This window comes from Typopeltis vanoorti, chromosome 12, assembly GCF_054136105.1.
Source record: "Typopeltis vanoorti isolate ZY-2024b chromosome 12, IOZ_Tvanoo_1.0, whole genome shotgun sequence".
NCBI classification, from domain to species: Eukaryota; Metazoa; Arthropoda; class Arachnida; order Uropygi; family Thelyphonidae; genus Typopeltis; species Typopeltis vanoorti.
The window spans coordinates 91,938,203-91,963,216 of record NC_143560.1 but is presented as its reverse complement, the minus strand read 5'-3'; the positions used below and the strand labels follow the sequence as shown (position 1 = coordinate 91,963,216).

Below are 25,014 nucleotides of genomic sequence, written 5' to 3'. Positions count from 1 at the left end.
GATTTGAAAGGAGATATTCAGTTGTTCGCCAATAATGCAAAACTAGGGAAGGCAATAGTTGATAAAGGTGATGTAAATATCTTACAAGATAATTTAAATAAACTGGCAAACAGCATGGGAAAGGACAATGGTTATCAATTCAATGTTGTAAAATGGAAAGTAATGAAATTTGGGATGATAAGATTACACACTTCGTATCATATCGATGGTACTAGTTTACAGAAAATTGATAAGGCTAGGAATCTGGGGATGATGGTTTTGAATTTGTCCTCTAAATTTGAAATTCAGAGGACATATTGCAAGAGTTGGCAAAATAGCTCAGAGGAAGGATTACTTGGATGCTGAAGAACACATTGACAAGTAAAGATATCTCTATATAAGGCTATGATTCAGCCACATGTTGACTACTGCAAAGATTTGGTCTTGCATTTCTTGAAGACTGGGAAGTGGCGGTGAAGATTCAGAGATGAGTGACCAGGGTGGTGACAGGTCTTCAGAATGTTCCCTATGAGGACAGATGGAGGAGAGGGGATATAATAGAAACTTAATAGTTACTAAAGGGATTCTATAAGATTGACACAAGAAATTTTTCAATACATGGGGAGTAGGGGGAAAACAAGGGGTCACACTTGGAAGTTGTCCAAGAATGTGGTTGGTAAGGGTATGTGGACTAGGTTCTTTACTTGGAGAGTGGTAAATGAATGGAATGGATTGCCAGAGATGGTTGCCAACAGTGAACAGGTTTAAGGAGATGAATCATAGGTATTGTGTTAATGGATAGAGTGGGTCTCCCATAATGAGTCTTTTGACTCCATGGAGCACCCAATAAATAATAATAATAATAATTCTTACAAGGTCTGCATGGTTAGCTGAGTGGCTATCACTTCGCAATCATATGCCAGGGAAAGGAGCGTCCTGGGTTCGATTCCCGTCATCAACGTGAGGGTCTTTCTCAGACTTAGCCAAGTTAACCGGTCTTGGGTGTGGACTGCAGGGTCCTTCTCCCCAGTTTATCTTGGGTTTTTCCTCCCACAAGCAGGCAAACCGGCCCTGTGAACACACGCAGCTACAGACATAGGACACATCAGGAGACATAGGGCTAGCCACCTTATCCTTGGGACGGGTATGGCTTAGAAGGGCTAAAGATAGCTCTGTAGCAGGCCACTAGGCCTAATACCTGAAGGGAAGAAGAAGAATTCTTACAAAAACACAAGTATTGAGAATCAAAAATTAAACTCTAAACAATTTTTACATGTGTTGTAAATAAACAATTATACAGCTCACAGTTATGATGTCTCTTTTATTTGGCGGATATGTTTCACTGCAGTAATTTCACTTCGCTGATGTTAAACCAATCTCAGGCTAAGATAGATGAATGACTCTCCCCACCCCAAGAGTATAATTCATTTTTATTAGCAAAACAACCTAATATGATGATAAAATATTTTTTCTCTTTCCCTTTCAAGTATAACTGAACTGAACTGCTTTTATTGGTAAAATGATCTGAAATTATGATAAATTCTTCTCTCAGGCATAAAGAAATTCAATAAAATTTGGTATTTAGAATTGTTATCAAAATTTATCAAGTCATTTCAAATGAACCATTTCAATGGCAATATTAGATTTTATAATAAACAGATGTTATAATAAATGATGAATACTATTACAAAATACACAAAGAATACTATTATAAAATGCACTCATCCCTTTTGACTGCCTGCAATTTTTCTTGCTTACTAGTATCTTTTCTTTTCAGTATGATTCGAATAATATTTTTTCTACATTGCATATAGTTTGACAGCCCTCAATATTCATGTTTCGCTGAATTTCCCACTAAGATCTATGTGGATTTCATCACTTAAACTCAATTATTTTTTTAAATATTTTTGTTCATGAAGTTTTTTTTTTTTCTTGCACGCTTTCTTGAAATAAAACTCAATGAAAGGAAACCACTATCTTTCTTCTACCAATGTTGAACCATTCCCGATGCTGGGAAATCTTAATAAATTTTCTTATGTTTATTCAATAATTTGATGCCATTCTTTTACATAAGAATTACTTCTGAGTGTTCATTAGCATTATCTAAAAAAGAAATACTAGTAATCATGATTAAAAAAAAAAAGTAGGAAGCAAAAAGATCCTGCCATTTGAATAATAAAAAAAAGATATATGTGAGATATACTTTAATAAGAAAATTATGAGTTAATTTTCATCAAACTCCATCACACTTTAAGAGATGAAAGCGCAGCATAACATAAATGCATAACATATTAACGAATGTGCATGTAAGGTGTTTGCTATTATCAGCTTGTAAAAAAATTAATTTCTCTACCAAACTGAGTTATCAAACTTACTTCTCCTTTAAAAAATTCACCACTCTCTTGAAATCAGCAATACAGTATTCCCTTTTCATGTCACCAAGCACTGCATCACTAGCAGACTGTACTGGAATATGAAGAAAGGAGTACACTTGTGGGTGGGACAAAATTTTGGCCATATCCTGAAAAAAAAAAAATGACTAGTTATGATTAGATTTGATTATTGTATGAAAACAGAGCCTAAACCACCTTAGTCATGACTCACTGGACTCTAGCAATTCTATCTGCTTGCTGATTGTGGACAAGGCACTGTTTGTAATCATTAATGTTCACATAATTGTAAATACCTACCTCTAAATACTCCAAGATGTAAGGAGGATTAGTCATTCCCACTCTTAACATACAGCCTTCTGGTATAACTTCTACCAGCTGATTAAGCAAATCTGGAAGAGTAACACCAATATCTCTTCCATAAGCTCCAGTATCTTCAGAAGTTAACCAAATCTCTCGTACTCCTTCTACAAACAATAAAATTTACTTATTTTAGCTGACTAGATAAAAGTAATTATTCAACAAACAAGTAAAAGATCTATAAAATTTACCCACTGAAAAAAAAAAAAAAGTTTTTCTATTGATTCCATAACACCTGGACTTACTTCATTATAAAATGCTCCTATTGCTAATTATAAATAAGATAAAGAATAAGACTGCAACTGTTATTAGAGGAGTACTAACTGGTAACAGTTCTGCTAAGATTTAACCTATCATATGAAATCTTTCCTCAGAAAACTAAAAACTTAAAGGTTCACACTTCAAAGCAACCAACAGTTGAGAATCATGCAAGAACAGTACATCTAAGACAAATGATTTAGAGTATTATAAAAAAAAAGATGGCCAAATCTAATTTGATCTGTTTTTTATAAAAAAAAAACATAAGCTTAGTGCAATGTTATAAACTTAGTTTAGCTAAATTTATTGACAGTTTTACTACTTGGTTATACTATAAATTAAAGATGCCAAGAAATTATATTCTTGGTTTAATCCTTTATCCAAGTGTAAGGAACAACTTATGCATGAAGTAACTTCACAACTGGGCAACTCGTATATAGAGGCTAATGACTTCACATCATTTGCCTTAGTATCCCATAATGCTATGCATTATGGGAAGAATCACTGCCCAAACTGGTTCCAACCGTTCATGTTGGAGGTTTGATCATCATCAGCACTGGGAAAGGATTAAAATTAATTTTAATGTTTCCAATATTTCGTCTCAGTCACTGAGACATCTTCAGGGATTAAAAAAACGTTTGTAACAACACGCTCAGATACAATACAATACTTAGTGAAACACGTGGGTAAATCTAGAGTCCTCTCTAGGTGGTGCACTCTCTATGGGCATTTGTAGGTGGCCTAGGATGTAACGCGGGATCTCCGATAATTAATGTTTCCCAAATTTTGGGAAGTTTTATGCAACTGTATTTGTTTAAATCCGGTTGATTTCTGAGCACTGCAGCAGATTCTAAAAACAGTCTTTCTTTTTTGAATTTACTATGCTGGAGCATGGTGGTTTTTCCCCAGAAGATTCTGTGGGTTGTATCTAAAACATGGTCAGCAAGGCCAGATTGACCATAGTCATGATTAAAAATGTATGATTTGTGTTCTTCTAAATGGATGGTTGCTGATCTGCCTGTCTGTCCGAAGTAAGTCAGCTTGCAGGAACAGAGTACTCTATATACTCCAGGCACTAAGAGGAGGGAGCTGATGTTTGGTGGAACGGACAAGAGTAATAAGTTTACCGTGGGGCTTAAACGCCGTGTGGAGGCTGTACTTTAAGGACCTAGATATTTTTTCTGATGTGCCATGGATGTAAGGTATGGTGATGGCATTTCTGAAGTCCTTCTGAAGAGATGGAGGGGAATAGGAAAGGAACTGATTATTTTTTTAATTCTGTAATCACTGTAGCCATTGGAAAGGAAGGTATTGTGTATGTGGTTGAGTTCAGTTGAAAGGGTTCCACTGGAACAAAGCTTGTGGGCTCTATTAGTTAGAGTTTTAATAATGCCATATTGTTGAGAGGGGTGGTGGTGGTGATGGGAGAGAGTTTGTGAATGTATCTGCCTCTGTGAGTAGGTTTTTTATATACAAGAGAAGGAAAGGTTAACATTAAGAAGGCATGTTACTAAGGTGTCTAGGAAGAGTAAACTATTGTTATTTTTCTTTTCCATCATAAACTGGATTCTTGGATGTAGACTATTGAGGTGACTGAGGAAGGAATCTAATGTGCCTGGGCCAAATAGAGAGCACATAATCTATGTATCCTAGCTAGATAGACGGTTTAAGAGGGGATGAGTCTATGGCTTGTTTTTCAAAATTTTCCATGTAAAAATTGGAAAGAAGGGGTGAGGGGGGGGGACCATAGAGGTTCCCTCTATCTGTTTGTAAATTTTGTTCTTCCAAGAAAAATAACCAGAATTGATGGCAAAGGAAAAGCGTTCTATGATGGCAGAAGGAAAAACATTTTTTAAGAGTGTTAAGGTGTCATTTAGGGGAATATTGGTAAATAATAAGGTGATGTCAAAGCTTACTAATATGTCCACAAACCTAAATCCTCCCTAAGACCTATAGTAGATGCCACTGATGCACCTTGCTACAAACTGTCAAAGCAGCTAGCTAACTCTTTGACCCCCCTCCCTCACTGGTCTTACCATATCTTATGTAAAAAACTCTACCCACTTTAAAACCTTAATTGAAAACTAACTTTAAATAATACAGACTGAGGAAGGAATCTAATGTGCCTGGGCCAAATAGAGAGCACATAATCTATGTATCCTAGCTAGATAGACGGTTTAAGAGGGGATGAGTCTATGGCTTGTTTTTCAAAATTTTCCATGTAAAAATTGGAAAGAAGGGGTGAGGGGGGGGACCATAGAGGTTCCCTCTATCTGTTTGTAAATTTTGTTCTTCCAAGAAAAATAACCAGAATTGATGGCAAAGGAAAAGCGTTCTATGATGGCAGAAGGAAAAACATTTTTTAAGAGTGTTAAGGTGTCATTTAGGGGAATATTGGTAAATAATAAGGTGATGTCAAAGCTTACTAATATGTCTGTATTATTTAAAGTTAGTTTTCAATTAAGGTTTTAAAGTGGGTAGAGTTTTTTACATAAGATATGGTAAGACCAGTGAGGGAGGGGGGTCAAAGAGTTAGCTAGCTGCTTTGACAGTTTGTAGCAAGGTGCATCAGTGGCATCTACTATAGGTCTTAGGGAGGATTTAGGTTTGTGGATTTTTGGTAAACCGTATATCAGGGGGGGGGGGGAGAAGGTTTGAGTTTTTTGTAATGTCCAGCGGCCAGGAAAATACTTTTTTTTTTAACTAAGTTTTTTCATTTTTTAACTTGAGTTTTTGTAGATTTGTGTCCTGGTGGGATGTAGGTAGAGCGATCTCGGAGAATAATCTCCATTTTTCAATTATATTCTGTGGTATTAAGGACGACTGTGGCATTACCCTTATTTGCTGCGGTGATGACAATACTTTTTTCTTTCCATAATTTTCTGAGGGCAGCAAGTTGTCTGGAAAATAAATTACTTTTTAGTGGTGATGACTGGGTGAGGATTTTGATGACATCAAGTCTGATGTTACTAGCTGTTTCCAGTGCTAGGCAACAGATTTTGCGTTCGATGTTGTACATTATAAGAGGAAGAAAAATTTGTTTTGTGGTTTGAAGTATAACTGTGAAGGGATTATCAAATAGCTGCTTCAATGTTCAATATTCCTTCACAGTTAAACTTGTTTTAACAGATTTAAAAGAGACAGAGGTATAATCACTATGGAAAGTAATGAACAATTTTTTGCTCTAGTATTGTCAAATGATCAATAACTATTTTATGAATTATTTTATAACAATCTTTTGGAACTGACTCAAACTTTTCTAAACTACCTTCTTGTGCTTTATTCTTCCATAAAATATTTTTTTTTTTGAAATCCCAACAATTTATCGGTTGAGTTTAAAATATTTTCTTTCAGTCCTTGCGAACTCGTATTTATGTTATTAAAAATAACAAAATTTATCTTGTTTTTTAATTCAAGCACGCGAGACAAAACTTTTCCTCTGGATAACCACCTGACTTCCATGTGTAGTAACAATGATTCGTATTTAGACTCCATAGCCTGGCATAATTGACTAAACAGGCGACTTTTTAATGGACTTGATTTTATATAATTAATCATTTTAACACATTGTTCCAGCACTACTTTCAATTCTGATGGTAACTATTTTGTAATGAGTGTTTCCCGATGCAAAAAACAATGGGTAACTAATATATCTGCATTATGTTCTCTTACATGTGCTACAAATCCTTTTATAGATCCTGTCATAGCCGGAGCACCATCTGTACAAATGCCAATGCACAAATTCCATGAAATTTTAATTTCTTGTAAATAAGAATTAATTTCATCGAAAATATGTTTTCCTAAGACTATTACCCTTTTTTTATAATCTTTGTCAAGTAGCTTTATTTTATCCTCCTACATGTTTCGCCAATCTTTTTCTATTGGCATCCTCAGGGAATACAAACTAGTAAGCTAAAATGAACGTTACAGACTAGGTTATAACTGATAGTTCTAATTCATACAAAAAATTGGTATTGTGCGTGACAATGTGCGTGTCTCGTTAACGTGATTTATTCATTATGGCTCATTACGTTATTGTTTATGAAAGTTCATTTCTTTGATGTTTAATGATCTGATAAAAGTTTTCCAAATTTCTGGTAAAATTAGACCTTGATTCTTGTTTAGGTTTTCAGTTTTACGGGCGACTGTAGCTGCTTCTTTAAAGGTTCTTGAATGGTAGTTATCTTCTATGTATGGCATAAGGTTCTTATCCCACTCAATGTGATGGTTAGTAGAGGCAAAGTGGCATGAAAGGCCTGAAATGTCTTGTCTGTTATTTCTGACATATCCTATGTGTTCTTTCTTTCTCGTTTCAAAGCTTCTAGAGGTCTGACCTACGTAACTAATACCACATGAGCAAGGTATATTACATACTCCAGAGTACTTGTAGAATGGGTGAGGATCTTTCGGTGATCTTAAAAATTTCCGAATAGTGTTGATTGGTTTGAATGCCACTCTGATCTTATGAGGTTTTAAAAGGTTAGCTAATTTTTTGGACATCAAATTCACATTAGAAATGGAAAAAAATAAAAAACTGCCATTCCTTGACATTTTAATAAAGAAACAATCCAATAATAGTATCAACCTATCTGTATACAGAAAACCTACAAATACTGGACGTTATCTCCATTTCAACTCAGCTCAGAAACTTAGCATTATCCATAGTCTCAAGAAAAGAGCTATACAGTATATGACAGACAAGGATGACCTACTAATGGAATTAACCACAATATCCAGAGAACTTTCTTTAAATGGTTACCCAAAAAGACTCTATAACAAGATTCTCTTTACTGATATACCACATCGACAACGTGATGATGTCCAATACATCAGCACAATTACAATTCCTTTTGTCAGCAACCTTTCCAAAAAATTAGCTAACCTTTTAAAACCACATAAGATCAGAGTGGCATTCAAACCAATCAACACTATTCGGAAATTTTTAAGATCACCGAAAGATCCTCACCCATTCTACAAGTACTCTGGAGTATGTAATATACCTTGCTCATGTGGTATTAGTTACGTAGGTCAGACCTCTAGAAGCTTTGAAACGAGAAAGAAAGAACACATAGGATATGTCAGAAATAACAGACAAGACATTTCAGGCCTTTCATGCCACTTTGCCTCTACTAACCACATTGAGTGGGATAAGAACCTTATGCCATACATAGAAGATAACTACCATTCAAGAACCTTTAAAGAAGCAGCTACAGTCACCCATAAAACTGAAAACCTAAACAAGCATCAAGGTCTAATTTTACCAGAAATTTGGAAAACTTTTATCAGATCATTAAACATCAAAGAAATGAACTTTCATAACAATTACGTAATGAGCCATAACGAATAAATCACGTTAACGAGACACGCACAATACCAATTTTTTGTATGAATTAGAACTATCAGTTATAACCTAGTCTGTAACCTTCATTTAAGCTTACTAGTTTGTATTCCCTTGCCAATAGAAAAAGATTGGCAAAACATGTAGGAGGATAAAATAAAGCTACTTGACAAAGATTATAAAAAAAGTGTAATAGTCTTATGAATAATTGTCAAGAAAAAATTCAACATAATGAACAGGATCAATATGTTTTCCTGTTGTGAAATCAGATAATTCACGACAACATAAAAATTGATTAATTATATCATTTTCGTGAATGAATCGAACGAATACAATTAAGTGTGCTTTTCCCGTAATATCAGTTGTTTTGTCGATTTGTAAAGCAAAATTTGAATTTCCAAGTTTTAGCAATATTTTCTTCAATATTTTGGGACAAGTCTATAATTCTGCGATGAATTGTGTCATTTGAAAGTGGTATTTTACAAACATCAATTTCTGCTGATTCACCGATCATTCTTTTTACAATTTTACGACAAGCAGGTAATATAATTTCTTCAGCCAAATTATGAGATTTTAATTTGAGAGCAATTAATTCAGCCACTTCATAAGAAGCTATCTGAGCTTTTTCAGACACACTAATTTGCTTTTTAAAAATCTTTAATTATTTGGATCTTACAGATAATGAATTTTTTAAAGTAGGCTTTGTCTTTTGATGCTAGCGAAGGGTGATTAGTGAGTAGGTGACGTTGGCGCTTGCTCAGAACCATAGCACTGTTTGATAATTTACAACCACATACCACACACTCGGGAACAGTTTTATCATTTTCAATTGTAGATGTAAATCCAAATTTTTAAGAAGTCATCATTATACTTATGATGAACATTACATTTTTTGGTGGCAGAAACATCTTTACTTGTACTGGGCTCGTCAGCATGATCGCTAGCATCATCATTATCGTCATTAAGCTTTCTTTTTTTTTATCCATTTTAGGTGGTTCATTGAAAATAAAAATTATTCTGTCAAAAAATTATTAAAAACGATATATTGCATATTGCCTTTGAATCCGTTTTAATTAAGTTTGACTACACAATATTGTGGTATTGCACATACAAAAATGAATATATAAGTTGTAACTAACCATATGCACACATCAAGCAGGCGACTAGTAGACTAAACTAATATGTAGCTTTGTTAGCCAGTAGCCAGAACTATAATAGCCATGCGCATGGTTCAGCCAGTCCCCGCTAGGAAGGTAGAACTGATTGAACGACTTGTCTGACGCCGCTTATGTATGGGTATTCACAGTGGCAGCACACTTAAAAAATCTTGCGGCACGCCAAAGTGCCGCGGCACAGTGGTTGAGAATCACTGCCTTAGGGGATTCCCCCATACTTTATTGATGGCATTGTCCAAAGATAGGCAATATAAGCAAGAAGCTCATCTGTGGATTGACAGTGGCAGAATCCTTATGAGAGGATCTAGGATAGTGAATGAAGATAACTATTAATATCCATTATTTTAGAAAGAACTGATGTGATGTGAACTGTATAATAGACAACAAATAAAAGATAATCAAGAGGCAATATCAAACAGCAATCAAACTAGGAGCACAAACATTCAACACTGAAGAAATGCCATCATGATTAGGAGTTTTTTTAGTATCCAGTTTGGACAAGATTCTTCTGATATCTTTCTGGAAAAAAATCCAAGGGGACATTGAATGTTTGGAAAGGAAATGGAGATTGGCTTTTTCTCTAGGTAAAAGTGTAATGCAACCATTCAAATGCAAAATAGGTGAAAGCATGGTTGGATAGAGGTTATGGCCAATAATGTGTATCAATTCTAGCAAGAAACCAAAAATCGTGACTACTATTTAGACATTATGCAAGTTTCTTTTGGATTTTTCAAAATCAGCTTCAGATGTGCCAATAGCTTGCTTGCAATTAATTAAATTTCCTAGGGAAAAAAAAAAGAAGAAGAGTGAAGATTTCAATGAAATCCAATTACAGTGCGCCCAGTTCTTCTCTTGTACAGCCTTTGCACACTTATTGGAGAACCAAGGCTTAGATAAGGAATGAGAATTTAAAGTGGAATGGGAAATAAATGTTTCAACACCAATAAGAATTGCTTCAATATTATTACAATGAAAATGTTTGGATCATAAGACTGAAAATCTAACAAGAAAATGAGAGGCAGAAGTCACAGATCATCCCACTTGGCATTCTTATAAATCCAGACAACTTGTGGAGGATAGAATAAAATCCTTATTATAGTCATTGTTCTTTGTTTAGGAAAATTCCCAAAATTTTAGTACAGGATCTCCCAGTGTAGAGATGGAATAAAAATCTTGCAGTTATTTAAGTTATAAATGATCATAACTGCTTTTGTTTAGACCCTCCCAGGTGTGTGGGAAGAAATAAAAACCTTGCAATACTTTAAGTTACTGTAAGAGTAGCAGTGTATACTATATAAAGAGGCTGTATCTCTTTCTGCTTAGATAAATCTACAAGAATCTGAAAATCCCAGGTCAAGGGGGAGGGGATGCATCAAAAGTATGACGTTTTAAGTTATAATATAAGTAGGAGCACATACCAATAAGAAAGTTCATTTTCAAATTATTATTATTGCACAGGCATCTCATGGAGTCTGAAGACTCACTGTGGTGGACCAAACTATCCACACAATATCTATCATACCACTCCCTGAACTCATTAACAGACAAAGCACTCACGATTGACTCTAGTAATCCATTCTATCCATTCACATCTCTGCCAATAAATGTTTATTGGCAGAAAAGAGACCAACCAACTTTTTGCAATCCACAATCTTAAATCTATTGCCAAAGGAAGCACTCCACTCACCAATGAATCCTCTTTACCACTTCCTTGTCCTCAAAAACCCCAGGTAACCAGACCTGAGCACAGTAATTCAGATTTGAACATATCAAGGCCCTAGAAAGAGAGAGAGAGATGATGACTTCTTCATCCTTTTTTTTTTTTTTTTTGATACTCTAATCACATTTCAGCCCACTGGTACCCCTTGTTTCTCAGTTTACAGAACCCCCCCCCCACAGACACACCGGTCGATACATACATAAATTTTCCAATCCTCACCCTTCTCAATAATAAGGTGTCATCAAAACTCATCAGAGCCTCCAATCTCTGTTCTACCCAGGCTTCCCTTACAGCTAAACTTACCTTCATTTACCAAACCTTCTTGTCCAATAGTTACAATGCCAAAAAAATTACAAATTATCTGTACCTCCAATCCCCTCACATACCTCTCAACATACATACTATAATAATGCCATTATTATTCCCTATGTTCAGAACACTTCACAAAAACAGCCAGAACTTTAAAGAAATATATTTCTGCACTGCTTTCAAGCTTCAAACATACCAACTATAAATTATTTTTTATTACTAGTCACAATTTGACAACTTTCTTAAAACCTACCAAATTTCATTCACACAAGGAAATATTAGAATACCACAATGTTGTGTACAAATTTCCTTTGTCAACACGACTGCAATGTCACCTACATACAGTGGTGAGCTATAAGGCACTCACACGAGCCCTTTGTTAAATTTTTCTCAAATTTGTGAGCCCCTTGTTCTTCTTGTTTACTTTTTTTATTTTTTCAAAAAAAAAAAAAAAAACATATTTTTTTAAAACATATTAAGCGACAAACCCATATGGTAACCTAACAAAAATTAGTTTCAACTTCTCTATAACAAATGCGCCCAAGTTTGAAAATAAAATAAGCACATGTGCTGTCTTTATCCTTCTCCCTTCTGGTAGCCAATCGTATGGAAAAACCAGTAGCCAATCAAATGTTTTATAAAAGATTTCATTCTTATTATATTTTGATAGTTAAAAAATGTTTTTCTTATGTAAGATAAATGAACACAGTTGATTGTGTGCAAATATTTCATGTTTAGATCATGAAATATTTGTTTAAAAATTATAGCCTTTAGAGATTGATTGTCCTCTCATACTTTTTGATTGGAATTTGTACACAAGCTGTATTAATAAAGGTTTTTGTGTGAAATAGTTTTTTTTTTTTTTTCCTGACGATGTGAGCCCTTTGTTAAAATTTCCATAGCTCACTACTGCCTACACAGGCTCAACAATTAGATCATTATGGGAAAGACCCATAATGTACCAATTCCAGAACATCAAGGTAATCTTCTTCTGCAGCTTGTCCCACTTAAGTAAGGTTGCTGTTCCCAATGAGTCTGCCCCACATTCTCCCATCTTGGGCTAACCACATCCAAGTTCTTCATCTGCAAGTCCTTCTTCACCAGCTCCCTCTACCTCTTCTTTGGCCACCCAAGCATCCTCCTCCCCTACACATCCATCTGCATGACCTTTCTTCTGCACATACTCGTCCTCCCTCCTCATCACATGACCAAACCATCTCAACCTTGCCTCCTGTATCTTCGCTCCTAAGTTCGTAACATTCACAGTTCCCTTATGTAGTTAGTCATTTCTCAGACAAGTCTTTCTGGTCACATTGCACATCCACCTGCTGATGTTATTTTTCCTCAGGGCCACAGTTTCCATAGCATATGTCACATGCTGGTCCTACTACTGTCCTGTAGATTTTGCCTTTTAGATTGATTGGCACCCTCTTATCGCATAGCATTCCAGCTATCTCTCTCCAGTTCCTCCATCCCACGAGCCCTTTGTTAAATTTTTCTCAAATTTGTGAGCCCCTTGTTCTTCTTGTTTACTTTTTTTATTTTTTCAAAAAAAAAAAAAAAAAACATATTTTTTTAAAACATATTAAGCGACAAACCCATATGGTAACCTAACAAAAATTAGTTTCAACTTCTCTATAACAAATGCGCCCAAGTTTGAAAATAAAATAAGCACATGTGCTGTCTTTATCCTTCTCCCTTCTGGTAGCCAATCGTATGGAAAAACCAGTAGCCAATCAAATGTTTTATAAAAGATTTCATTCTTATTATATTTTGATAGTTAAAAAATGTTTTTCTTATGTAAGATAAATGAACACAGTTGATTGTGTGCAAATATTTCATGTTTAGATCATGAAATATTTGTTTAAAAATTATAGCCTTTAGAGATTGATTGTCCTCTCATACTTTTTGATTGGAATTTGTACACAAGCTGTATTAATAAAGGTTTTTGTGTGAAATAGTTTTTTTTTTTTTTTCCTGACGATGTGAGCCCTTTGTTAAAATTTCCATAGCTCACTACTGCCTACACAGGCTCAACAATTAGATCATTATGGGAAAGACCCATAATGTACCAATTCCAGAACATCAAGGTAATCTTCTTCTGCAGCTTGTCCCACTTAAGTAAGGTTGCTGTTCCCAATGAGTCTGCCCCACATTCTCCCATCTTGGGCTAACCACATCCAAGTTCTTCATCTGCAAGTCCTTCTTCACCAGCTCCCTCTACCTCTTCTTTGGCCACCCAAGCATCCTCCTCCCCTACACATCCATCTGCATGACCTTTCTTCTGCACATACTCGTCCTCCCTCCTCATCACATGACCAAACCATCTCAACCTTGCCTCCTGTATCTTCGCTCCTAAGTTCGTAACATTCACAGTTCCCTTATGTAGTTAGTCATTTCTCAGACAAGTCTTTCTGGTCACATTGCACATCCACCTGCTGATGTTATTTTTCCTCAGGGCCACAGTTTCCATAGCATATGTCACATGCTGGTCCTACTACTGTCCTGTAGATTTTGCCTTTTAGATTGATTGGCACCCTCTTATCGCATAGCATTCCAGCTATCTCTCTCCAGTTCCTCCATCCCACTTCCTTCTCAGCCTCTCTATCCTCTTTCACTGTTGAACCTAAGTATCTAAAGTCCCTAAACTTCCTGATGACATTTCTTTCCAGCTCCAGATCTGTCTCCTAGCTGCCATCCACTTTGCAACACATATACTCCGTCTTCATACCTACTCTTCCAGTTTTCATACCTCTCTCTTCCAGTTTAACTGCCACTTCTTCTCTTGATTCTGCACACAACACAATGTCATCCACATATAACATTGTCCAATCACATCTTCTCTCACCTCCTCCGTCACCACCTCAATCACAATAATAAACAGGAACAGAATTAATGCTGACCCTTGATGCAAGTCAACTGTCACTTGAAAACTTTCTGTCTTTCCCATGTAGGTTCGAACTCGTCTTCACATTTCTGTACATCTCCTGCACCAACCTGACATATTTCTCCATTACCTTCTTCTCCCTCAGACACCTCCAGACTTCTTGCCTTGGCACTTTATCATACACTTTCTCAAGATCAATAAACACCAGATGTAGCTCCCATTGTTTCTCTCGAAACTTTTCCCATCATCTGCCATAACCCAAAGATAGCATATGTCGTCGATCGATCAGGCATGAAGCTAAATTTTTCCTTTGAAATCTCCACCTCCTTCCTCAGTCTTCCATCAAGAACCCTTTCTAGAATTATCATTCTGTGGGACATCAACTTTATTCTTCTGTAATTCTTACAGTCTTGTGCATCCCCTTTGCCCTTGTAGATGGGGACAAGGGTACTTTACCTTCACTCCTCAGGTATATTTTCTTGTTGGCAAACTTTTATAAACAGGTCCAGAACATCTAAGTAATAAGAAGATTAAAAGCCAAATAACAACAAAAAATCAAATACCAGGAAAACAGAAATCGTGATCCATGCACTTGAACAGAAGCATATCCCAGAGATTGAAAAAGTCACCATACTAGACATACAAAATAATGAAACAATGCTAAGGATATCAGAAACATTAAAGCCATTAAACATTAAACATTAAATGTGACAAGAACTTCATAAATGTTCACTGTCCCTATGTGATCTCAGAAAGTTGGAAGCTCCACAAAATGCAAATTAGGCCAAGATTCCCACCAACAGAAAGCAACACAGGAAATCCCATGCAAACATAAAGCCAACATAATATAGACTCCATTTGTCCTTGAGCCCTGAAGATGATTCTTATGTCGAAACAGCTCATACCCCATAACTCACATCTTTTATCTTTCATTTTTAAATTTAGTACTTCATTATTATTATTATTAAGACAGATCTCCAGGGAGTCAGAGACTTATCGAGGGAAGCCGCATACACACACACCAGCTACCATACTTATTCTTGAATTCATTCACACTGCCAGCACTCACAACATCCAATGGCAATCCATTCCAATCACGCACCACCCTCTGAGAGAAAAATCTAGCCCTCACCAGCTTCTTAGAAGCCGTCATTCTCAGCTTCCAAGGATGCCCTCTTGTCCTGTTCCCACCCCTCTATAAATTGAAAAATTCCATCAAATGAAATCCTGTATGACACTTTCAGAAGTTTTGCAAGTATCAATCATATCACCCCTCTTCCTCCTGTTTGCTAGTGTCTGCAGTCTACAAATTCTCAATCTGTCTTCATAATCAGTATTCCACAATCCTGATATCATTTTTAACACTCTTTCCAATATATCAGAATCACAATGGAGACCAGACCTGCACACAATAGTCCAAGTGAGGTCTTATCAAGGGCTTGTAAACAGGCAGAATGATGTCTCAGAATTGTTATTATCTTTTGAGTTGTATTTACAATCTTTGCCACACAACCCCTGAACATCAACTTCCTATCTACTAACATTCCAAGATCCCTAGCTTCGGAAATTTCTTCTAGCCTAATCCCACCAATATAATACGACATTGGATATCTAATCATGCCGAAGTGAATGACTTTACATTTACTCACATTGAACTGACACCCATTTTCCCATGCCCATAATTCCGGCCTATTCACATCATTCTGTAAATACTGCATATCAGCAGCATTCCTGATTATCTTACCTATCTTTGCATCATCAGCAAATAGCTGAATGTCACTTGTCAAATCCTTCACAATATCATTAATGTACAGATTTAATAACAGTGGACCAAACACTGATCCTTGTGGTACACCACTGGTTACCTTAAATCTTGCAGACTCACATTCCTCATATACCACTCTTTGATATGTCAGTCAACCATCCTCTTATCCATGCTAATATTCTATAACCCAAACCCATTTTTTCCAATTTATGCAAGAGTCTATCAAGCTATATTCTGTCAAAAGCCTTAGCAAAATCCAAAAGTATCATGGTGTATCCATTCCCCTTGTCTAGTTCAATGGTAACATTGTTATAGAATGTGAGCAAGTTGTTAAAACATGACCTTCCCTTAGTAAAACCATGTTGTTCATTGCAAAGTAGAGATTCACTGTCAACCCATTTCTGAATGCAAGCCCTAACCAATTTTTCCAAAATCTTCACCACCATTCCTGAGATAGTGATTGGTTGTAGTTGGATACATCGGTCTTTCCACCACTCTTGTGCAATGGATTACCATACGTTCCTTCCATTCCTGAAGAATCTTTCCTGTTCTGAGACTTATATTGAATAGCATGGTCAAAGGAATAGCCAGTTCAGCTGAACACTCTTTTAGCACACGTGCTGATATTCCATTAGTCCCTATTGCCGAATTCTTATTCAATTTGTGAACCAACTCTAATACCTCATCCTCATACACTTGAGTTTCTTCAACCATTGAAGATGTAGCAGTGAGCTCAATGTTGCATACACCAGGTTGATAGCTTTTAACAAAATAAAAACTCATTAGCTGAACACCCCCTTCTGCATCTTCACACCTTAGAAGAGTTATCCTTTCATATTCATTCTTTCTTTTACTTGCAGCATATCGATAGAATTCTTGTGGACTGTCTTTAGCACAGAGAGCCAATTTCTTTTCATACTCAGACTTTTCTTTCTGTACAACAGTTGTGACTATTCTTGGGAGAAGGGGGACGACATCAGTTAACACTGAGCCAAGTGGAGTCTAGAGGGGATAATGCTGGGTATAGAAACAACGGCATTTATATGCTTTATACTAATGCCAGGAGTATCCGGAATAAGGGACAGGAATTGGTGGTGCAGATAGCATCAGCCTGGCCAAAAATTACTGGGATCACTTGAGACGTGGTTGACAGAAGAGGATATAATAACAGGAATAGAAGTCGCTGGGTACAGCATTTTTCAGCAGGATAGAAAGGGAAAGTGTGGTGGTGGAGTACTGCTTATGATAAGTGACAACCTATGTCCTCAAAAGAGTGGAGACTTTGGAAGGCAGTGGCACTAATGATTTTGAAAGTATATGGTGTGAAGTAGAGGTGAGTAAGACAGGATATTTAGTGGGGGTGTTGCTACAGACTCAGAAGCACAGAGGGTGGGGACCAGGAAATGTTTAGACAGTTGAGTTTGGCAAGTGCAAGAAGAATGATTGTTATGGGAGATTTTAACTACAGTAATATAAACTGGGGAGAGGAAGATTCATGTAGCAATAAGGGAATGAAATTTCTAGAATTCTTGAGGAACAAATGTCTTAGGACATGTAATAGAGGGAAAGAGGTTCAAGAGTTTTGGATTTGGTCAAAAGGTGAGGATTAGACAATCGGGCAGAAGCCCTGGTCAGTTCTCTGCATTCCTTTAAAGGCTATGTGGATGTCTCCTCTCAGTTATATAGCTTTGACCCTTAAGCACCCCCATCCTCTCTATCCTTCCTAAAAATACTGTACCCTTAACACTTGATACCAGTTAGTATGTCTGATTCTGATAGCAGGTCTCACTAATACCTACAATCTGAGGTAGTAACATATTGACCAAGGCAACAAACCCTACCCCTTCATTTCTGATACTCCTAGCATTCATGTACAGACATAATAATCTGTTTGTTCTTGTGTATAGTCTTGACTGCAGTCTGCCTGACACAATTGGGCAACTTGCATATCTCTATTCTTCTCTAATGCCTTATACATGTAGGCATCTTTGCACACATTTGATGGGTCTGAACCGAACAAAAACAAAACTGAAATCGTTCTCTCTCTCTCGTCAACATTTCCATGACAAAGCCCATTCCCGTCATTAACACAGTTACATAACATTGTTGCTCTTATATTCACATTCACAACATTCCTCCCTTTATAATTTAGTTTCCCTATCTCTCTGTGTTAGGTCTCATACCAGTTATTAGTTTTTCTAGACTCCTGATACCAAACATATTCAGGTATAGGCCGTCCCTCTTATACAAATCCAATTTTCCCTCAAACTCACTCTACACAATCAAAAACTCTTATCCATTCCTTCTACACAGCTAAGCATCGAATCGTTTGCCATCATAGCACTTCTTCTTAATTCATTTTTATCGTAGCGAGGTAAACTACTGACGATTTTCACTTTCTCACTCTTCCAACAACCCTTTCATATCCTCTCTCATACTGAATTTATTAGTTTTAGTTAATCTGAATTCTAATTAGTTCCAATTAGAACTGAATTAGTTTATCCTTGATACAAGGCCATTATAAAACCACTATATGTATTCTTCTGGTTTTAGTTTGCATATTTTTAATTTACACATTTTTAGTTTCTGAAAAAAAAAACAACTAATGTATTTTTAATCCAACTGATAGTCCTAAATGGTTTTTGTAGTTCATTACTCATAGTTCATTTTTAATGGTTTCAAGTTCAGTTATTATTTTTACCAATTAAATTTCTGATGCCATTTCATCCAAAAGTCTCATCAGTCTTCACATAGATACAAAATCTTTGTCAACAATCATACTCTGCGAACGATAAGTCTCTAATTCTATATAGATTCTTGATAGGAATTAAACATATGCATTATACTTGTATACGATAACACTACTACTACCAGAATGACTAAAAATGCTTGCTATAAAAATCATCCAGGTATCAGTCCTTGGATCACTGTTGTTTAATCTATATGCTAATGATATTAGGAAGGGACTGAGAGGAGATCTTCATATGTTTGCTGATGATGCAAAGATAAGAAGGGCAAGCAATCACAGATGCTACTGATAACATAACATTTGCAGGGTGATTGAATAGGCTGCAAGTGTGGACAAACAATAATGGCTATCAATTCAATATTAGCGTAAAGTTATGCACTTTGGCATGACAAATATCAAATGGCATATTATATTGGTGGGATTATGCTATAAAAAATCATGAAGCTAGAGATCTTGGAGTTATGGTGGGGAAGTTGAAGTTCGTAGGTCACAGAGCAAAAATTGCAAACACAACCTTGACTTGTAAGGATATGGAAATCAGTTTATTATTATTAACATTTGACCTCCGCCTGTACACCCTTTGAGGGTACATGGCAGGAATTTGATGATGATGATGACATTTGACCTCCATGGAGTCAGAGACTCATCATGGGAGGTATATACTATTGCACACAATGCTCATCCACTGTGCTTTAAGCTGATTCAACGTGTCTACACCCACAACATATTTAGGAAATGCATTCCACTCACCAATCACTCTCCGTGCAAAGAACCTACTCCTGACTCCTCTGCTTATACCCTCCTTATACAGATTCAAGCAATATTTTACCAGTTTTCAGTAAAGTTTACTTCTTTACAAGCCCTTGATACAACTGCACCTGGACTACTATGTGCATATTTGGTCTCTGGCCTCCGAAAGGGTGAAGAAGTTGTAGAAAGGATGCTAAGAAGAGACTCAATATTATCTTTGTGACTCTTCTTAGCATCCTATCTACAGTTTATCCCTTCAGAGCCCAAAGACCAAATATGCACAGTAGTCTAGGTGCAGTTGTATCAAGGGCTTGTAAAGAAGCAAACTTTACTGGAAACTGGAAAAATATCACTGGAAAATATCATTCCCTTTTTTAAAGATACCAAGCAATTTTATAAGCTAGGTTTTAATCCTTTAATCCAAGTAAGCAAACAGACAAGTAAGTCAAGTTTGAGTCTGAACATAGGATGAGAGCAAGATGTAGAAAGTTTTTTACCTTGGGTATATATATATATATATATATATATATATATATATACACACTATGTTAGAGATACCAAGCAATTTTATAAGCTAGGTTTTATACATCTTACTCTCATCCTGAGATTTTTATTTAATAAGGTCAAAGCACCTTGTGGCAACTTGTTCAGGTAAAATTTATAAGCTCTGCATTACTTCAACCTTGGCATTTTTTGGGTCTGGCTCCCACTGACGAGATCTCGATAAAGGTCGAAACTGGTCTAGGTAGTGGCCCTTGCCTTTAATGCATAGCATCATACATCTCCACAAGGGGATGTGCTTTGAATTAGGGGAAAATACTAAAGAAAGTGATCGGAACTTTCTCCACCTTTACCACGAGTTGCCTCAGACTTGAACTATGTTCAGGCACAAACTTGACTTACTTGTCTGTTTGCTTACTTGGGAAAAAGGGATTAAAACCTAGCTTATAAAATTGCTTGGTATCTTTAACATAGTATATACCCAAGGTAAAAAACTTTCTACATCATTCCCTTTTCTTCTTTCCCTGTATCTGCAGTCCACATACTATTAATCTATACATGTGGGCTGCAGACACTGGTAGAAAGAAGAAAAGGGAGTAATATGACAGAAGTCTGTAAAGTTCTGAGAGAGAGTGTGTATACGATATCAGTTGAAATTTTTCATTATATAAAAGGTGAAGAGAAAACAAGGGGCATCTGTGGAGGATATGTTTGTATGTGGTTAAGAAAAGGATGAGAGATAGATTTTTCTATTGCAGAATTGTAGTAGAATAGTTTGCCTGTTGAAATAATGCGTGCATCTAGTGTGAATGAGTTTAAGAGAAGGTATGACAGCTAATGTGGGTGATGTATAGTCTCACTCAACAAGTCCTTGACTTCCTCGAGTTCTAATAATAATAATAATACAGGAATGCTAAAAACACTTGCTATAAGAGGGTCCAGAGACAAGTGACCAAGATGATAGCAGGTCTGTGGAATGAACCTTATGAGAATAGGTTGAGGATTTGTGGGTTGCAGAAATTGGACGATAGGCGAAGGAGGGGTGATATGATTGAGACATTCAAATTACTGAAGGGTTTTTATAAGATTGATCCAGAAGATATTTTTGAAAATATGACTGGTGGTGGGAGGACTAGGGGCCATGCATGGAAGCTGGGCAAGAGCGTGGTTGACAAGGGTGTTAGAGCTAGGTTTTTTTACTTGGAGAGTGGTGAATGAGTGGAATAAGCTTCCAGAGTCTGTTGTGGGTGCTACGACCGTGAATGAGTTCAAGACAAGATATGATAGATACTGTGTGAATGTTGAATAGTTGTTCCAGACATGATGTTAGGGCCTCCCTCGATGAGTCTGTCGACTCCTTGGAGTTTCCCGGAACAACAATAATAATAATAATGAAATGACTTCCTGTATAACTGAAAAATATTTGTTCATAAAATTATTAAATATTAAATTAATATTATTATTAATTGAAATAGTGAGTGGCATGGAAAAAGAAACATTACAAGTAACTACAGACCCATTGCCACATTATCAGTAATCAACCAAATTATGGAGCATATTGTGCATCACAAATTCTCTACATACATAGAAAGATTCCAAATCATCCCAAAAACACAACATGGTTTCCAAAAAAATAAAGGAACAGAAACACTTCTGGAAGATTTCACAGACCTAATAAATGTTGTGTTAGATAAAAATGAATAGTATTAGTCGTTTTTATTGCCCTAACAAAAGCATTTGACACTTTGTTGAACAAACTAACATATATTTGGAATTGGAGGAAATTTTCTCCAGTGGTTCAAAGAATACATGAAAAACAAAAAGCACATTACATGTATAGGATCAGCGCACAGCAAAGTGCTATCAGTAACCTGTGGAATATCACAAGGAGCTGTGCTTTCTGCCATCTTGTTTAACATACATACATATATATATATATATATATATATATATATATATATATATATATATATATATATACACACACACACACATACACAATATTAGCCAATTTCCCCTAAAAAAGTAATATCTTCCAATACACAGACATACTGTCCATTCACAACTATGCAAACACAGTTATTTATATATATATATATATAAATTAAGTGGATATTAAATCCAACATTATTTCAGAGACGAATACAGAAACTATAAAAGTTTTGCCAAAGCACCCATATATTCACCTACTATTGGTCCATTTTAATAAGGTTTCACTGATCTGGTGCTTCGGTGTGCATGCTTGCTATTAGGTTCGGCTAGGGCAACTCATAGTATGGCGGCGAGTGTATTCCCGCAAGCTCTCTGGTCAACTTTCAAATATCAAACTTTTATAGTTTCTGTATTCGGCTCTGAAATTATGTTGGAATTAATATCCATTAATTTATATAATTTTGCATCGCCTTTTGGATCTTTATTTTAGTAAATATATATATAAACCCTGGAAAAACAAAGCCAATGATATTCAAAACCACCAGACCCAACCCATCGAAACGAAATATCTCACTATCTGACATCCATCCTCCTATACACAAAGCACTGATCCTAAAACCACAACCATTACAAACAAACATGTTATCTTGGACTTCACTTCGGTGCTGATCATCTACACAACAAACTCAGGATAATAGCAAGCAAATTATATTGATTAAAATACATTGCTCCGACATACATAAAAATACTGATCTATAAAGCATTATGTGAAAACATTTTAAGATATGCAATTACATCATATGCATTCTGCACAGACTACAGAAACTACAAGACGTAACAAATTACAATCATTGCAAAATAAAACGGTAAAACTGATATGCTGTGAACAAAGAGAAGAGCCCATACCCATGGGCAGCAATGATAGAACACTACTTCTGTTCAACCTACAAAGTAACCAGAACAACATATCAGGTAACAAGACCATAGTCAACAAACTACATAACATATTAGTATAATAATCACTATGGAAAAGCCATCCGAAGCTTCTACATAATCAGGTAATCCTGATATAATCGACACTGCCATTCAACAAGAAAAACCTAGGGACCTACAGAGAGCTGAAACCAGTGCTATATATATAACAGCAAAAGTGAAAATTAGAGGGAAATTACACTACAACAAATTCCTCTGAAACACCAACACACACAAACACACCATATCCAAATCCTACCACTCAGCCACCCCCCCCCCACCAAAAAAAACGGTTAAACCATGGGCATGCGGTTATTATCCATGGCTGCATGTACTCACTTCTAATGTTAACTGGACAATATGCATTTATATGTGTGTGTATATATCTTTATATATATCATCATATATATGTTTGCAAGCATATACGTATAAACAATTAAATCTACACCAGGCTCATGATGGGTACTGAAACAAAATCACCACCATCTATTATCTTCCTCAGATAAGCCCAGCAGAAATGTTATCTGAACAAAAGAATGTATACTCAGTAATTTGTATATTGAATTTTTGTTGTGATAAAAAACTGTAATAATAATGTTTTAATAGTAACTATACTAAAACATTATTATTATATGTTATATAATATCTGTATTAAAATACATAATATATAAAAAAATTATTGAAATATAAATACGAACAACAAAATGGAGAAAAAATTATGTATACAGTGGTGCCTTGGTTAATGACGGTAATCCGTTCCAGGATTACCGTCGTTAACCAAAACCGTCGTTATCCAAGGTGCAATTCCCCATAAGATTTAAGTGAAAATTGATTAATTTGTTCTGGCTCCTCCCCACAAACATAGTACATATTAAAAATGCAGATAAAACTCATTTAAAATGTCATAAAAATATGGTAAACATCATTTATTTATTATACAGTACTGTATATGTATTTGCTACAAAAAAAATTAACATTAATAAAATGAATTGTTCATGAAAACAGTTTTTAATTATCAATCTTCACCAGAAGGACAATTGGGCTCACTTTGGAGTTTTTTGACAAATGAACCTGTAAAAAACATGTCTAGGGTTGTTTGCTTCTGCCTCTTTTTAAAAATGTTTCTGAAAAACTGCATAGACTTTTCATTAAATAGATCTGGTTCTGACAACCTCAGATTTGTTTGGATTCCATTTCACAGCAACATTTTGAACTTCCTCCCACTATGCCAAAACATTTTTGATTTCAGCAGTTGTAATTTGTTCTTTCTCTCCATCCTCATCTTCAGATGAAATTTCCCATTTCATTTTCTTCACGTTGCTGCTTGAAAAGTTCTTTTAGCTCGTCAGTAGTCAGTTCTCGGTTGTGCATCTCCAATAATTCTTCAACATCTTCTTCCTCTACTTCCAAGTTAAGATCATGAGCAGTTGCCGGCAAAGGTTGGTCGATTGGTAGTGTCTCTGCTACTAATGGCTCAGTTAAGTAAGTTTGAGCACGGTTAGTAGTTGGAAGCGGACCAATCATTCGATGCTGTTGGCACACTCTCCCTCAATGAGTCTTTGGACTCCCTGGAAGTGTCAAATAATAATAATAATATCCTTTACCAATTTGTGTCCTTCATCTGAAGTTTCTTCATTACCAAAGGAAGGACACAGTTTTCTCCATGCTGCTTTGAGACATTTCATTGTTACTTCTTGCCAAGCCTTTACAATTAGCCTAATTGCTATAACAACGTTGACTTCTTCCTTCCAAAATTTTCTTAGGGTTATGTTGGTAGCCACATACATTTCAAAGCACCTGGTAAAAAGTGCTCTTGTGTAAAGTTTTTTAAAATTGGCAATTATCAGCTGATCCATAGGTTGAATCAGAGATGTAGTCTTGGGAGGAAGAAAAATCACCTTGATAAAATTTAATTCCTCTGGTAGCTCT

At 35.9% G+C, this 25,014-nt stretch overlaps 1 protein-coding gene across 6 annotated transcripts in view; it reads right to left on the bottom strand.

The window, feature by feature from the left end:
* Positions 1-25,014, bottom strand: part of LOC150101004 (threonylcarbamoyladenosine tRNA methylthiotransferase) — a 154,485-nt gene that overhangs the window by 53,091 nt on the left and 76,380 nt on the right. For all 6 annotated transcript variants that reach the window (XM_090401238.1, XM_090401237.1, XM_090401242.1 and 3 more), the window contains 2 exons: positions 2,670-2,836; positions 2,355-2,500 (listed from right to left, as the gene is read on the bottom strand). In XM_090401238.1, the coding sequence (XP_090257364.1) occupies positions 2,355-2,500; positions 2,670-2,836 (313 nt within the window). The remainder of the gene's footprint in view (positions 1-2,354; positions 2,501-2,669; positions 2,837-25,014) is intronic.